Below are 16753 nucleotides of genomic sequence, written 5' to 3'. Positions count from 1 at the left end.
GACACTGCAGTTATCTTCTTACTTCTTCATAATCCATCTTCATCTTCATAATCCATCACCACCATTGTCTCTATTCCACATCATTTTTCAAGTTTTCCCCTTCTCAATTTAGCTCCTTGCAACCTTCTCAGTCTTCCTCTGTCTCAGCCCTCTCAGGGATGCTCACTTTTCCTGTTGAGCATATCTGGCTAAGGTGAAGAGGCAAGAAGAGTAAGGCCTTCACTTGGCCTGACAAACACACAGATACAAACATACTGCAGTTGCTTTTTCTGAAAGTGAGTAGGGTGTTTGCTACATAGGAAAAGGAGTCTGAAAAGAGCTGTATGCCTCACGTCAGTGTATACTTCAGCTACTCACATCAGGTAGTAATTGGCAACTGTTTTGAAATAAAGAACAACAGCTATGTGAAATTATTTCTTGTGCAAGCGTGGTATATAAATTCAATTAATAATAACAATTCATTAAAGAACACCTATATCCTCCATAGTTGAAAGTGAAAGGATAGCAAATATTTCTGTATGTATTTACTATTTTCTTCCTACCATTTTTTTTGTCTCTTGTAGTGTTTACACTATGTTTCCCTATAGTGTTCTTCATTGGTCTTCTGCCTCAGGTGAACACATTTGTCATGTACCTCTGTGAACAATTAGATATTCATGTCTTTGGTGGCAATGGTGAGTTGAGCTTCCTCATTTCATGGATAATTCAGCAAATGACTTTCAGATCTGTTTAGAAAAGGTAGTTTGAGGGCTTTATCCAAGGGATCAATTTAAGCACATTCTGACTTCATTTTAGCTTTTACAGATGGTCCTTTAGGTCCTCAGTTTAAACACCTGCCTGACATTCAAATGGTTTTGTTTTCTGTGCACTTAACAGTCTAGTACAAAACTCTGGTTCAATTCAGACATAAATGCCAAATCATACTTTGATGCCATATGAATGTGCTTGGAACAAGCCTTCCTCCTTCATGCACTGTGATTTCCTCTGTTCCTGTATTGGTATGCTGCTTTATAGTGCAAACTGTAGTTTGCCTGTTCAGCTACAGTCATACCTCGGTTTAAGTATGCTTCAGTTTGAGTACTTTCAGTTTAAGTACTCCGTGGACCCGTCTGGAACGGATTAATCCACTTTCCATTACTTTCAGTGGGAAAGTTCGCTTCAGGTTAAGTACAGACTTCCAGAACCAGTTGTGTACTTAAACCGAGGTACCATTGTATAAGGACAAACTATAGCTTGCCACAAACAAGAGAAGGAAGAATGAACTGCATGGTGCGAGAGGACAGGGAGCACAGCAGGTTTGTTCATGTAGTGCCAAACCATGGTTTAACATTCTCTCTGCCCTGAGCCGTTAAGGAAGTTGTTGTCAGTTGCACTCCAGAATCCAGTCAGCTGAAAGCAAAATTGGAAGGAGCTTCTGCACATTTCAGAGTAATGTTTCATATATTCAACTGTAGGGCAGTGCTCTCCAGAAGAGGCTCAGAAAGTTTGCATTCATGCATACCAGGCAGCCCCCCACATGCCAATGACTATGTTATTCAATAAAATCACATTTTCCTCAAAAGGTATTATTGCCATTTGAGAGCTGATGAAATGTAATATCCCTGAAAGAAAAATGCTTTCTGATGGAAAGCCTATAAATCCTGCATAGCAAATGAACAGCGGCATTGTGGGGGTCTGTTATAGCTTGTATGGTCTACTTAAGTTGGTTCAGGCTCATTAGGAAAAGCACATCTTTGAATTAATTTTTCCAGTGAAAGAATACTGCACAACAGTAATATCATGCAATAAAAGAATCCTCAAAAGTAGCATAAGTTTAAGTGTGAGATAATCTGCTGCAAATCTTTATAGTGTCGTAAATTAGCTTCCCAGTAGAAACAAAAATCAAAAGGTTAAATGTTTATTTCTTGAAACCTAAATACATGTTCTTCCACTGTTAAGGGTTTCTTTTCCTAACAAATGTTTTCTTTTTCTCTAGCGACGACAAGCTTGCTTGCAGCACTTTACAGTTTTATCTGTAGTATTGTGGCAGTAGCATTATTGTATGGATTGTGTTATGGTGCCCTAAAGGTGAGTGCTATATTTTTGAGTAGTAAATTTAGCCTTGATACTTGTACCACTTCATGAAACTAAAAGTTAAGTGGTGAAATTCCTAATATTTGTAAAAGGTGGATGGATGGAGATTGGTTTTGTCTTCTTTTCTTGCAACACTAGAATTTTATTATACACAGCCACACACCCACACCAGATGATACGACCCAACAAGGGAGGCCAAGGGACTACAGACCACAGACAAATTTTCTTACTCAGTACAAAATCAAAATGGAGATACATAATAATATATAAAACTTCACAAATCCTTAGGAAAGGATACTTATTTCATGCATCCTGGTAAAGCATTCTGGTAAAGCCATTCTGGTAAAGCCATGTTAAAGCTATGGTTTTCCCAGTAGTGATGTATGGAAGTGAGAGCTGGACCATAAAGAAGGCTGATCGCCGAAGAATTGATGCTTTTGAATTATGGTGCTGGAGGAGACTCTTGAGAGTCCCATGGACTGCTAGAAGATCAAACCTATCCATTCTTAAGGAAATCAGCCCTGAGTGCTCCCTGGAAAGACAGATCGTGAAGCTGAGGCTCCAATACTTTGGTCACCTCATGAGAAGAGAAGAATCCTTGGAAAAGACCCTGGTGTTGGGAAAGATTGAGGGCACTAGGAGAAGGGGACGACAGAGGACAAGATGGTTGGACAGTGTTCTCGAAGCTACGAACATGAGTTTGACCAAACTGCGGGAGGCAGTGGAAGACAGGAGTGCCTGGCGTGCTATGGTCCATGGGGTCACGAAGAGTCGGACACGACTAAACGACTAAACAACAACAAAGCCATGGAACCCACCATAAACAAATACCGAATTTTTCCGTGTAGAAGACCATATTTTTTCCTAAATTTTTGAAGTTTAAAATAAGGGATCGTCTTATACATGGATAGTGCATAGTCCATTTTCTTAATTTTGAAAATAGGGGGCGTCTTTTACACGGAAAAATACGGTAAATGTCCCTTGTGCTCCACAGCTACACTGACAACATGGTGTCAGCTTGTATGTGAAACCTGAATTGGTGCACGATGCCATTCATACCTGAGTAATTGATACCTGAGATATGCATACATATTTATACCCACCCTATTTTCTTGATTGTAATTTGTTTTAACTGATTTTGATATTGCCCTTCAAGGTGGATGAGAAATGTAATTAATTTATTTAAGGAATAATATTGATGCAGTTTATTTCATAGATACATAGGATTTCCAATTCTGTAATCTTTTTTAAAAAAAAGTTTCCATGGACTCTGATTTTGCCCACAGGATTCTTGGGATGGTCAACATATTCCAGTGCTCTTTTCAGTATTCTGTGGCATGTTAGTGGCAATATCCTACCATCTCAGCAGACAGAGCAGTGATCCTTCTGTGCTTTTGTAAGTAATTATTACCTATTCGTATGTTACGTAGAAATCTTATTACAATAATTGTTTGTGCAAGGGGGTAGGAATCTGTTCAGAAAACATTGTGGGGAGCAAAGGGCCTAAAAGCTTTAGACAGCCTCCACCTGATGCAAACAATTTTCAGATTTGGCTAACCTGTGACCCTCCACATGTTGTTGGACTTGGCATAAGCCAGCATGGTCAATGGCCAGGGATAATGGATGCAACATGAAGGCCCTTTTCACAAAGGGGGACAAAGTGCAAATAAGTCTCAATAGTTGTTTTCTGCTTTTTTATATATTAAAAAACCTTGATTTGTTTTTCTTTTTGGACTCATATCAATGCACAATCATTACAAAGAAAACATTTTCTTTTCTTTTAGTTCTTTAGTGCAATCAAAACTTTTCCCTACTTCAGAAGATAAAAATCCAGAGGATCCACTGTCTGAGGTTAAAGACCCCTTACCTGAAAAGCTGAGAAATTCAGTGGTAAGTTGGCTTACTTTTGTAGCATACTAAGAAGACTGATATTACAAGGACACTTCTAATGATTCAGGTGTCCAGGGAATTATCTGTTGCTGCTGTTTATGATACCTTAAGTACCTCTGTCTGACAGTTGTGATACCAGTGCTTATTTTCCTTTATATTAGATCACTAACAAGAAAGAGTATTAGTTACGTCAGCTGTCATGTCAATTTATTGGGAAGGGGATTAAATTTCTTGATGGGGGCGGGGTTAAATTATAGCGTGTAGACAATGATTATCATGAGTACTTAAAACTAAAAAAGAGAAACTGTTTTCTGGAACTCTCTTGGTTTAAAAAAATTTCTTTCTTTCTTTCTTTCTTTCTTTCTTTCTTTCTAGAGTGAACGCTTGCAGTCTGATCTTGTGGTGTGCATAGTCATCGGTGTACTTTATTTTGCTATTCACGTCAGCACAGTTTTCACAGTATTGCAGGTACCTTACTTTTGCCCGCTCCTTATTTTCCAAAATATCCTTACCAGTTTCTTTTGTATCTGCCTCTTGAACAGTGTTGTTGACGTCAGCATTTATAACATGACAGTGTTTGGATTTGCTCAACAGCACAGGATATTTGCTTTTGGTTTAGGACATAGGATTTCTTTTGGCTTTTTAATGTCCCTTGTTTGTTTTCCCCAGTGCTGCAGTGTTCAGCCTGGCAAACTCCCCATCCTTCGGGAACTGGAAGGAAGGAACATGAGGCTTGCCACAAGATGCAAAAGATCTTGTAGTTCTCCATGTTCCTATTTATTGTGTCTCCCAGGACTTTCCTGGAGACCGCTATAGTTGGCATAGATCACACAAAGGGATGGATCTAATTGCATGAGCAATTGAAGAAAGTTATGATGTTAAATAGTGCAGTGCACTGCATCTCAAAGACAAGTTTGCAGGGACAACATTCCTTGTATTGTCTGTATCAGCACAAATGGAAACACAAGGAATATGACCTGTTTTAATGATACTCCCCTCCCAACAAAACTCAAAATGGTTGATGATGAAGGCACCCTTTCAGCCAGCACAGCCATACTGCCAAAATTGAGAAGCACAATTCTGAAAGGAATTGCTATTGATTGTTTTTGAGACTGAGTCTTTTTTCTTCTTCTTAATTTTTTTCATTAGCCTGTCTTGAGCTATGTTCTGTACGCATTGGTGGGCTCGGTTGGCTTTATGACCCATTATGTACTGCCACAACTTCGGAAACAGCTCCCTTGGCACTGTTTTTCTCACCCACTGTTGAAAACCAAGGAATACTATCAATTTGAAGTCCGCAGTAAGTAGTACAATTCTTCTTTTAAGACTCGGCCTTTGGCAATTTCCTAGGAATTTACTGTGAACTATAATTAATTACATTGTGACTTTACAATTAAACTGCGTCTTCTTGTTTCCTTCTATAGAAAACTTTAGTTTCTTGCAATAAAGTTAAAACTTTGTAGCAATGGAAAGTAGTTCAGATATCTTACCTGTTATGTTGGAGGGATGGTGGGAAACAGGAGGCAGATAGACATCTGAGCTTGGTTTGTTTCCTGATACGCTTTCCAGACTGCTATTGCATTCTGTATTGTATTTTGTGACTCTTCTTAGATGCTGCACATGTGATGTGGTTTGAGAAACTTCATATATGGCTTCTTTTTGTGGAGAAGAATATTATCTACCCTCTGATAGTCCTCAATGAGCTCAGCAGCAGTGCGAAAGCTATTGCTAGCCCAAAGAGACTGGATATAGAGTAAGTAGAAAACAGGACATATGACACTTCCTTTACTTTAATTATGGTTTGTTTGTTTTTAATGTCCTATTGCAAAAGCTATCTCTGTTGCTTGACCAGTCTCTGGAAACTCCAGATTCTTCTTTCTTAAAAGGGGTCAGGCATATTTAATGGAAGACAGTAAAGTGAGAAATGTACCACACACTTTATTAATCCTTAAGAACGCACTGAATGCAGATAAAGTGAACAGTAAAATGACCAGCTTGACAAATATATTTTCTCATTGCAGATTTGGTGCTTTAATGATTACTATTGCTGGTATGAAGCTGTTGCGTTCCTCTTTCAGCAATCCAACCTACCAGTCTGTTACTGTCATTTTCACAGTGCTTTTCTTTACTTTTGACTACAAACGTTTCTCAGAGACAATGCTGCTAGACTTGTTCTTCATGTCCATACTCTTCAGCAAGGTAATGTCAAATAATAATACAGTGCCCAAACTCTGTGTTCCATAACTCTGTGGCAAAATGAGATGGCAGTAAATCTTGCAGTTGGCATAGCCATCTTTTCCACAGTCTTGAAAGGCAACCTTAAAAAGCCACCAATTTTTTATTTTATGGTAGACTTACGGTCTTAAGAGTTTAACTGATGATCTTGAATATGTTAAAAGCAGTACCAAAATGTTTGTTATTAATAATATTAGGACATACACTGCCATAATATAGAATCTCATTCTCTCTCCTTCCTCTTTTCCATTGTCTTCTGAAGGAAACCCTGACCTTTTGTTATCTATCGGAATTGATATATGATATTTTATCATGTCATCTGATGAACTGCAGCTAGAAAGGAAGTTTATTCATTGTTGAATAGAGAATCTCCACTTGTTTGGTTAAATATTTAATGTACAAATTTGACAGAACATGGCATTCTCTTACATTTCATGCCTCTTAAAACTGAACCAGTTGATCTGCTGTGGCATACATGATGCACAGTTTTACAAATATTTTTTTCCTAGTGCATCTAAAACTCCTCCTGGGAAATTGAGATCATACATGTGTCAAGAGTACAAGATCTGTGACCAAATTTGCTTTTTCAATGTTTCCTTCTGTTTTCTTTCTAGCTGTGGGAGCTTTTCTACAAGTTGAGATTTGTATACACTTACATTGCTCCTTGGCAAATCACATGGGGATCTGCGTTCCATGCTTTTGCCCAGCCTTTTGCCGTACCACGTATCCTTTAGAAAGCTCCAAATGTATTATGCTGACAGGAAAAAGAATTTTGAAGCCTTAATATATTGTAAAAGTCTACTAATATGTATTATTACAAGCCATCCCAATCTCTTCCGAGCAGTTTCGATTGCAAAGCACTGTGATATGAATGTTTGTGCAGTGTAGCAGAAACATTGTTCTGCTATAAGTTGTCATGCTTCTACACTAAGAACAGTAGCATATTACTTCATTTTTCTGCACAGTGGTTGCCAAGTGTAGTCTACGATGCTGTTGGATCTTTCTAAATGACACAGATGTTTGAGCTATTGTGGTTGTTCTTTTTTTATTATTCTGCCCTGACACGAAGAAATCAGAAAGAAAGAAAGTTGTGGCTTCCTTGACTTTACTTCCCTGCAGATTCTGCAATGCTGTTTGTCCAAGCAGCTGTGTCTGCTTTCTTCTCTACTCCACTAAACCCATTTTTGGGAAGTGCAATATTCATCACTTCTTATGTTAGACCTGTCAAGTTTTGGGAGCGAGACTACAAGTAGGTGATTTTGAGGGCATTAAAAAACCTCCTTCTGTAGTAGCAAGAGATTTAAAAAAATAAAAATAAGTTATAATATGTGGTGTTTCCGGATGCATGATGCTAAGTTCCTACAGTATCCCCTGCAGAATGATTCTGCGCAGTCACTACTAGTTTCTTACTGTGGAAAAATATCCTCACTTCATCCTACCTTTAGCTGAAATCAGCGGAAATACTTCTGAGGTAAACCTCTGGAATCTCCCTGGTGAACTGTAGAAGTCAGAAATAACTTGTCTTGGCTCTTAGATGTTTAGATGAGCTTCTCGTGCAATCATGTAGTGAAAAATGATTTCACTTGAAAACCCAACTATTTTAGTGTTATACTTTGGCCACATTCACACAAAATGCTTAACCACTGTTAGTTTGGATAGTTTAACTAGCCAGCTTTATAACCAGTGGTCTGAAGTTGGCTTGCTGTGAAACTTGCAAGTGTTTGTTTTAAACCAGGATCCCTGGTCAAACATAGTAAGTAGGCCAAGATTCTGGGGACAGGATCACATAGCTAATACAGTGGTACCTCTGCTTACGAATTTAATGCGTTCCGAACACACATTCGTAAGTCGAAAAAATTTGTAAGTCGAATTCCATAGGAATGCATCGGGAGAAAAAAATTGTAAGTCGAAGCAACTCTATCTAAAAATTCATAGGTAGAAAAAAATCCTATCTAAACCGCATCCAAGATGGCGGACGGAGCTCCGTTCATAAGTAGAAACATTCATAAGTAGAGTTATTCGTAAGTAGAGGTACCACTGTATAGGAGTAAACCCTGTTCTCTCACTTGTTGCCAGTGATGTCAGCTGGTGAGCGGGCAGGTGTGGTTTAGGGGGAAAGGCCTGTGTGCAAGAGATTCCTCAGCCCTAATTAAGATGCTTATAAAACCTGGCCCAGGATACAAAGAGCTACTTGGGCTCACAGCAGCCACACAGCCGCCATGTAATTTTCCAGCTGGAAGACCTGTAGGGACAGCAAGTGCACATATTTGTCTATTTGCTGAAAGAGACAGTATGCTATGCCTAAACTTTGTTTCCACATCCAGAGAAATGCAGTGGAGTGCTGTGCCTCTGGTCTTAGTCTTGGAAGAGAGACAGACAGGAAAAAAGAATGGAGGACTGGAAATAGCAGCAGTTATAGCACTTGGCTGCGTTTTCTTTGCAGGGGTGACAAACCAGGTTACACTGGCTTATTTTTGTAAACAATTCATCTTTCAACAGACAGAGCCTCAGGGAGTTGAGAGAGAATCACCAGCTGGGAAAATGCAAGAGGGTGTTTTACTTTTGGCATGGATCTTTTATTTCATTTTTCTTGGGAGAAGAAGGCATATGGTGGTAGAGAACCCATGCGTGGCGAGAAGACTTGCCATGGTACATTTTGTAATAACTTAATATTTTGTCACTTTCTTCAGCACAAAAAGAGTGGACCACTCAAACACAAGACTGGCTTCCCAGCTTGATCGAAATCCAGGTAGCCCTTTAAAAAAAATTATTGAATTTTACATTTTTATCGTAATAACATCATAACAGATAACAAAAAACAGATACAATTCCCAAAATTCCCCCTCCCCCCAACGACTTCCCTCAACTTCCTCTTCTGGTTTTTTACATATTGACTTCTCCTGCTTGCTTTATTGTATCTTAATATTAAATTCCTTAACTTAAATGTTGTTGTACTCTCATTGTTTTAACATCGTCTTTGTATTTTCTATATTTGTTTTGTTGATTGTGTTTACTCAAACCCTGCTAGTGAGTCCATTTCTTTACATTGTTTCTGTAGATACAACATAAATGATTCCCAGTCTTTTTAAAAGTCTCTATTGTCTTTATCTCTAATTAGTTTCGCCATAGTTACAGGTAGGTAGCCGTGTTGGTCTGCCGTAGTCGAAACAAAATAAAAAATTCCTTCCAGAAGCACCTTAGAGACCAACTAAGTTTGTCATTGGTATGAGCTTTTCGTTGTATCTGAAGAAGTGTGCATGCACACAAAAGCTCATACCAATCACAAACTTAGTTGGTCTCTAAGTTGCTAATGGAAGGAATTTTCTTAGTTTTGCCATTTCAGCATATTCCATCAGTTTGAAATCCAGGTAATCCTTTATCAAAAACAGAGACTTGCTCCTGCTAGTCCGGGCTCAAACAAGCCCTGTGTTAACCTTCCAAAGCAGCCAAATTGGGCTTGGTATTTGTCTGAATCTGATGCATGCCCCTAATAAATACATATACTGTATGTTTGTAGTAATACTTTTTGAAAGTGTGTTTAAATTAACCACAATTAGTTTTCTGTTATCAATAAAGGACAGATCTTTCAAAACATTGTTTGTCAAAGAACTGTAGATATGAATCGAAAAGTTTAGTTTAGACTTAATGAGACCTGGATTTCCCCTTCCATATAGGTTCAGACGACAATAACTTGAATTCAATCTTCTACGAACACTTAACTCGATCCCTTCAGCACAGCTTGTGTGGAGACCTGCTCCTCGGGCGATGGGGGAACTATAGTACCGGGGACTGCTTTATCCTTGCTTCCGACTACCTCAACGCATTAGTACACCTTATAGAGATAGGCAATGGATTGGTCACCTTCCAGCTGAGGGGGCTTGAATTTAGAGGTAAAATTAACTAAATGAACGTTCCATCAATCTCCTTGAAACTCTGTTGCAAGCTAGTTAAGATTAGGCATTTGATTTGATAGACATTTTAAATATGTGAATCAGGGCCGGCTCTAGGGGTAGGCTGGGTGGCGCTGGGCCAGCAGGGGGTGCTGTGCAGCGGAGCCGTGTGGCCGCCCACCAGCCGCCGCAAGAAACGGGGTGGGGCGGGGGGCGCCGGAGCGATCTCCGCACCATGGTGCCCTGGCGCCCAACATGCTTAAGACAGCCCTGATGTGAATGTTGGTAAAGGCAGCAGATGTAAACAAGTTTTCTCTTCCAAGCTTAGTGTAAACAATTATATATTGGACAATTTAAAACTTAACATTCATAAATGCTTGAAATAGAAGCTTATTAGATCTTTGTCATTATTAGGCAAATGTAGCAATTTTTTTGCCTCTTTCTACTGGGCTGTAGCATCGTGGTTGTGAATCTGACCTGTAAGCCATGTGCAATATGCCTATAATAATTTCTGGTCTACTTTGTACAGCTGTTGCAGTTACTGCTTTGTTGCAGTTACTCTGCACAGCTGTTGTAGTTCCTTTTTCGTCATTTCAGGAACTTACTGTCAGCAGCGGGAAGTAGAAGCCATCACGGAGGGTGTGGAAGAAGATGAAGGGTTTTGTTGCTGTGAACCTGGTCACATCCCTCACATGCTCTCTTTCAACGCTGCTTTTGGCCAACGCTGGCTAGCCTGGGAGGTTCTGGTAACAAAGTATGTCCTGGAGGGCTACAGCATCACAGACAACAGTGCTGCATCCATGCTTCAAGTCTTTGATCTTAGAAAGATACTCACCACGTACTATGTCAAGGTGAATACAAATCCTAGACTTCACATATTTGGTATTGAGAGTAGAAAGTGTGATCATTATTGAGTACAGTACTACGCAAAAAGCAGATGATCTGTAGGCAAAAGCAGTTGAACCATCTACTTCTTCCCATATTTATTTTTATTTTATTACTATATGTATATCCCACCCTTCCTGCAAAGAACTCAAGGTGACATACATAGTTCTCCCCATTTTATCTTCACAAGAACTCTGTGAGGTATGCTAAGCTGAGCGATTATGACTGGCCCAAGGTCACTCAGTGACCTTCATGGTTGAGTGGGGATTTGAATCCTGGTCTCCCAACACTCTAACCCCGTGGTTTCTAACATGGGGCACACACTCCACAAGGCTTCCTGCATGTGAATAAGAGTTCACATTTTGAATAATAAGAATTATATGTCACCGGAGCGGGGGGGGGGGAGAGAGAGATCAGGATTTTAGAGATGCTTAGGTGGGGCATGGCCAAAAAAGGGTTGGGAACAACTGTTCTAACCAATACACACTGCGTCTCACAGGAAAGAAATGTCAAATGTATAATGTGATTTATCAGGCTGTTGACATCCATATTTTGTTTGTTGAGATTTGCTGTTTTACTTATTGGGCTGGTCACACGTAACACTATACCGTGGTTTAGTGCTACATGAATGATCTAGAACGAACGAGTGAAGCCTCAGGCTCACATTCTTCTCCTGATATATGGTTGGCAGAAGTGCTTCTTTCTTCACCTGCTCTAGTCATGCAATGGACACACCACTTTGATAGCTTTGGCCACTTTACAGCATGTCTTTATTTCCTTTCATCATTTTTTTTCAAGGATGTATACAAATCACCATAAAGAATTGTAGTCAAGTCTACATGCCTTTAACCTTTTGTCTTTACAGGGTATCATCTATTATGTAACATCCTCCCCCAAGCTAGAGGAATGGTTATCAAATGAAACAATGCAGGAAGGTTTGCAGCAATGTGCAGACCAAAACTATGTTGATGTGGATCCTACATTTACTCCTAATATTGATGAGGATTATGACCACCGCCTAGCAGGGGTCTCCAGAGAGAGTTTCTGTGTCATTTATCTCAACTGGATAGAATACTGCTGCTCTCGGAGAGAAAAGGTAAGCAACTTTTAATTATTCAGGGATCCTGGGAAAATATGTGTCTGTTAGTATTTAAATCCCAACAAAAGTTCATGTTAAAAGTTAAAAGCACACAAAGAAGTGATTTTTCATTGAAACAATGTAAGGAAAGTAAAGAATAAAGAGTCATGTTGGAGCATGAAGTGGAGAAAAATGTTCATGAGATGATATTGTTTCAGGCCAAGGTTGATGTAAGACGTAATAGCAATATTTCCTATGGTGGTTACTTCTGTTTTCCCTAAGCCTTTCACTTTTCCCTTTACTTGAAGCCATTGAATGCAGATAAAGATTCTTCCCTGGTGACTCTTTGCTATGGGCTCTGTGTTCTTGGCCGGAGAGCTCTGGGGACTGCTTCACATCATATGTCCAGGTAATGTAAATCTCTCACTCTAGAATTTTACAGAAGAGAAAGTTAGGGTCATTTAAATTGTGTAATTTGCACATATGCTTCCATCCTTTGCCCTCATTACTCTGTTTTAAACTGCTTTTCATATTGTGGGCAGGATTCACTTAGCGAGTCCCATCAAGGTTTTCTGCTTGTGCAGTGGGCCTTCCCCCACTCCCCTCCCCTCACACATCCCACCCCCCTAGCCTTGAAATTGACTTGGGGAGTTCAGGAGAACCCCCAGAACAGCACGAGGGGGAAGGAGAGGGGGGGGACCATTAGGTTTGACAAGCTGAAATGTTTGCACAGATGGAATGATCAGAGGAGCGCAATGTTCAATTCTTCCCTGTATCTTTAAGTTGCTGTACTCTGCCCTGGGACGTTTGAATGAGCATATACTTCACAATGCTTGTGTGAGACAGGCCTCAAGATCTGAGTAGTTGGCAGTTGTCTGCAGGAGAAAGTGAGAAATCACTAATTATTATTGCAGTGCATTAAACAGGGATGGCAAGCCTAACGTTATACAGAAAATGTATTTCCTCTGTGTGCCCAGCATAGCTGAGGCAAGGTCTCATATAGAGGGTTTCAAGAGACTTGTTTTCCAGTGGAAAGCTCCATATGCTTAAAATTAATGACAGTACAGCATTAAATAATCCACCTTTATGTTGCTGGTTTGTTGTAAAAATGAGAAGCACAATCATAGTGCCTTACAAACCTCCAGGGATGGGAAGGCGAGGCACCAGGAGCCCCATATTCCACCTGACATTAAGAACAGGATAAGTCTTAAGAAAAACAGCAATTGAGGGAGGTGAAATATTATGGGATGGTCAAATCATGGTAAAGATTGGTGTGAAATTGCTGTTTGTTTTTCAACAAATTAGCGACTGCAGTATAGTAAAAGCTCCCAAGTAAAACTGCTGCTATTGGCCTCATCAGCCAGAATGATTTAGCTGCTGTCTGCAGGGGTACTTGGAGATGTTTTGCTCCTTGGGCACTTCAGCATTCCCCTTCATATATAGTTAGGGCAGAATTTAGAAGTGATTGTTGGCAGTTTTCTACTTCCCTGTTTACATTTGTATGTAATGGCAGTTCTAATCTGCATTGGCAGCTGTGAGTATGGGACTGGAAGTGTTAACAGATTCTTTTCAACACTTTTTCTGCTCACATGGAATGTTGAATGCCTGCTTTAACATTTGGGGTTTCTTTTCCAAACTAAACAGTAATTTGGAATCCTTCCTTTATGGGCTCCATGCATTGTTCAAAGGGGATTTTCGTATCTCATCAATTCGAGATGAATGGATCTTTGCAGACATGGAGTTGCTGAGGAAAGTAGTGGTCCCAGGAATACGCATGTCATTAAAACTACACCAGGTATATAAGGACCGCTTGCGCATGTATGCATCAGGGCTAAAAGGGGCGTGGGTTATCTTATTCAAGCTGTGTTCAAGTGCTCTGTTGCACAGCTATAGTATGGAGACTTAACAGTTATAAAGGTACAGTTTGAGGGGGCAAATGGAAATGATCTGTTTTTAGTAATATGCAAGGAAATATGTAATGTAAAATTGGGTGTACCAATAAAGGACAGTAATAATTTGCTTATTGCTACACTTTGGGGTGGAGCATCCTTAATTCATTTACACAATATTTTTTTGAAAGTTGAACACACACACACACACACCGTTTGTTAAGGTGAACTTATTCAATTACAGTCGTGGGTGCCTTTTTTCCCCTCCCCCCAAAAGCCTACCTTTGAAAAATCTTGCTTTGACTGAAGTTGGCTGCTTTTTGCAAGTAACTTAAAAACAAATATTTTTGTAGAATCCTTAAGTAGTCATATTACAATCTAGGTAGCAGTCTCCAAAATATTTGATAAATTAAATCTTTTAAGAATTATGTTTTTAATGTGTATGGATGACACCATAAACAGTTTTGAGGGTTAGTGAACATAATTTTAGGTAAAAGGTAAAGGTAAAGGACCCCTGACAGTTCAGTCACAAACGACTCTGGGGTTGCGGCGCTCATCTCACTTTACTGGCCGAGGGAGCTGACGTTTGTCTGCAGACAGTTTTTCCAGGTCATGTGGACAGCGTGACTAAGCCGCTTCTGGCGAAACAAGAGCAGCGCATGGAAACGCCATTTACCTTCCCGCCGAAGCAGTACTTATTTATCTACTTGCACTTGGACGTGCTTTCGAACTGCTAGGTTGGCAGGAGCAGGGACCGAGCAACAGGAGCTCATCCTGTCACGGGGATTCGAACTGCCAACCTTCCAATTGGCAAGCCCTAGGCTCAGTGGTTTAGACCACAGCGCCACCCGCGTCCCGGCATAATTTTAGGGTTCTTTAAAATGAACTGCTGCTCTTTTCAAAGTGAAGAACCTACTGAACAATCCTTTCACTCCTCTATTTAGGATCATTTCACATCTCCAGATGAATATGATGATCCCGCTGTTCTCTATGAAGCCATCACATCCCATGAACAACATCTGGTCATAGCTCATGAAGGGGACCCTGCTTGGAGAAGTGCTGTCCTTTCCAATTCTCCTTCTCTGCTTGCCCTTCGCCACGTAATGGATGATGGCACCAATGAATACAAAATAATCATGTTGAACAAGCGCTTTCTAATCTTCAGAGTCATTAAAGTAAGTTGCCTGACTCACAAAAAAAATCTTGCATGAGTTGCATCAAATGTGTGATCTTTCCCAAATATGATGGTGGCTGGTGTTTTAGTTACTTGTAAAAACTGGATTTGTGTATTTATCCGACTCTTGCCTGCCCTTCACTCTAAGTGCCCAGGGCAAGTTGCAACAAATAAGTAATACCATTTTAAAAAACAAAACCACTAATCCAAAAGAGTCATACTATTTCAAGGTAGATCGTTACATTTTGACACATAACAGTAAATGTGCTGAGCCAAGAACTGCGTTCCAAACTTAGGAAAAGTGTGAATTCTGATGAATAATCATGTGTACAGTATTTGTTTGTGAGGAGTGAAATAGGCCAGTTGACTTAAAGACGTAGACTGAATGAATTTTTTCTCTATCTTTGTGTGCTATGTGCTTGCCACTATTTTTTACTTTCCCTAATGACATTTCCCCCCTCTTTCTGTGCTCCTGTAGGTCAATAAGGAGTGTGTTCGTGGTCTTTGGGCTGGGCAGCAGCAAGAGCTGGTTTTCTTGCGCAATCGGAACCCAGAAAGAGGGAGCATCCAGAATGCAAAGCAAGCTTTAAGAAACATGATAAACTCATCTTGTGATCAGCCAATTGGATACCCCATTTATGTGTCCCCTCTGACTACATCTTACTCGGATAGCAATGAGCAGCTCAAAGAGATTCTCGGGGGTGCCATCAGTTTGGGAAACATCAGGAACTTCATAGTCTCTACATGGCATAGGTGAGCGGTTCAAGAGATCTCCAGAGAGCATTCACTGGAATTAGTACATTCCGTTGAAACAGTCTCAGTACATAGCTTACATAACAAAAAGTTTTGGAGCTCCATAGCTTTCTTTTATGTAGCAAATGCAGGGTATGATTCCTACCGTATTACAGGGGAATTGTGCAGTTCAAAATGTATAAAGCCGATTCCAGGCATCTTATCTAATTTGAATTTTATAGTTACACTGCTAAGTCATTAGAAAATGCAATGTGAATAGATTATATCCAGAAATCTGATCTCAGTTGTATCACTAACCTGCTGCGAGAGTTAACTGAGCATGGCACCTGTTTTCTATGTAAAATACATTTTTCAAAAGCCTGGCTGGGGAGCTGTAAAGGCCCTGGAGGCTGCTTACCTACAACTGCACAAGTAAACTCCTTGAAATCCATACAGTTCATCACAAATAAAACAAAAACTAGGCACTTGCACAGCTGTGCGAGATTCTGCTTTTACTAGATAAATATGTAACACCACATTGATGCTCGCTGTTGCAAATTGTCACACACTATTTGCCAAATATATTTCAAAATGTTTTCTGCATTTACTCGAGGTAGAATAGCATTTTCATGTTGGAGTTCTCCCCATAGCTGCCAAGTTATCCCTTTTTTTAAGGGATTTTCCCTTATGCTGAATAGGCTTCCTCGCGAGAAAAGGGAAAACTTGGCAGCTATGGTTCTCCCCTCCCCTTTATAATGTGTTTCCCAATGTTATCATCTCTCTGCCCTTAAAGCAGCAGCTAATACTGGGTTGGGCAGGAAAACACGATGAAGCCTGAGCTCAGGGCAAATTTCATGAGAAATTCCAGCAGGAATTCTTTCTGACCAGGGTTGCATTAGAACCTGGT

General features: G+C 40.0%; 1 protein-coding gene across 1 annotated transcript in view; it reads left to right on the top strand.

Annotated features, from left to right (window-relative positions):
- Positions 1 to 16715, top strand: part of LOC118083950 (pecanex-like protein 1) — a 71044-nt gene extending 54329 nt beyond the window's left edge. Inside the window, exons 15-32 of the mRNA XM_060273733.1 lie at positions 564 to 674; positions 1976 to 2067; positions 3360 to 3469; positions 3858 to 3963; positions 4339 to 4431; positions 5113 to 5263; positions 5575 to 5716; positions 5985 to 6162; positions 6813 to 6921; positions 7318 to 7447; positions 8889 to 8947; positions 9873 to 10088; positions 10686 to 10939; positions 11839 to 12069; positions 12360 to 12460; positions 13696 to 13846; positions 14885 to 15115; positions 15593 to 16715. Of these exons, the coding sequence (XP_060129716.1) occupies positions 564 to 674; positions 1976 to 2067; positions 3360 to 3469; positions 3858 to 3963; positions 4339 to 4431; positions 5113 to 5263; positions 5575 to 5716; positions 5985 to 6162; positions 6813 to 6921; positions 7318 to 7447; positions 8889 to 8947; positions 9873 to 10088; positions 10686 to 10939; positions 11839 to 12069; positions 12360 to 12460; positions 13696 to 13846; positions 14885 to 15115; positions 15593 to 15871 (2744 nt within the window). The 3' untranslated portion in view covers positions 15872 to 16715. The remainder of the gene's footprint in view (positions 1 to 563; positions 675 to 1975; positions 2068 to 3359; positions 3470 to 3857; positions 3964 to 4338; positions 4432 to 5112; positions 5264 to 5574; positions 5717 to 5984; positions 6163 to 6812; positions 6922 to 7317; positions 7448 to 8888; positions 8948 to 9872; positions 10089 to 10685; positions 10940 to 11838; positions 12070 to 12359; positions 12461 to 13695; positions 13847 to 14884; positions 15116 to 15592) is intronic.
- The last annotated feature ends 38 nt before the right edge of the window (positions 16716 to 16753 follow it).

Source organism: Zootoca vivipara, chromosome 1, assembly GCF_963506605.1.
Source record: "Zootoca vivipara chromosome 1, rZooViv1.1, whole genome shotgun sequence".
Lineage (NCBI taxonomy): Eukaryota > Metazoa > Chordata > Lepidosauria > Squamata > Lacertidae > Zootoca > Zootoca vivipara.
The sequence above is the reverse complement of the archived record's forward strand: the minus strand, read 5'-3'. Positions and strand labels throughout refer to the sequence as shown.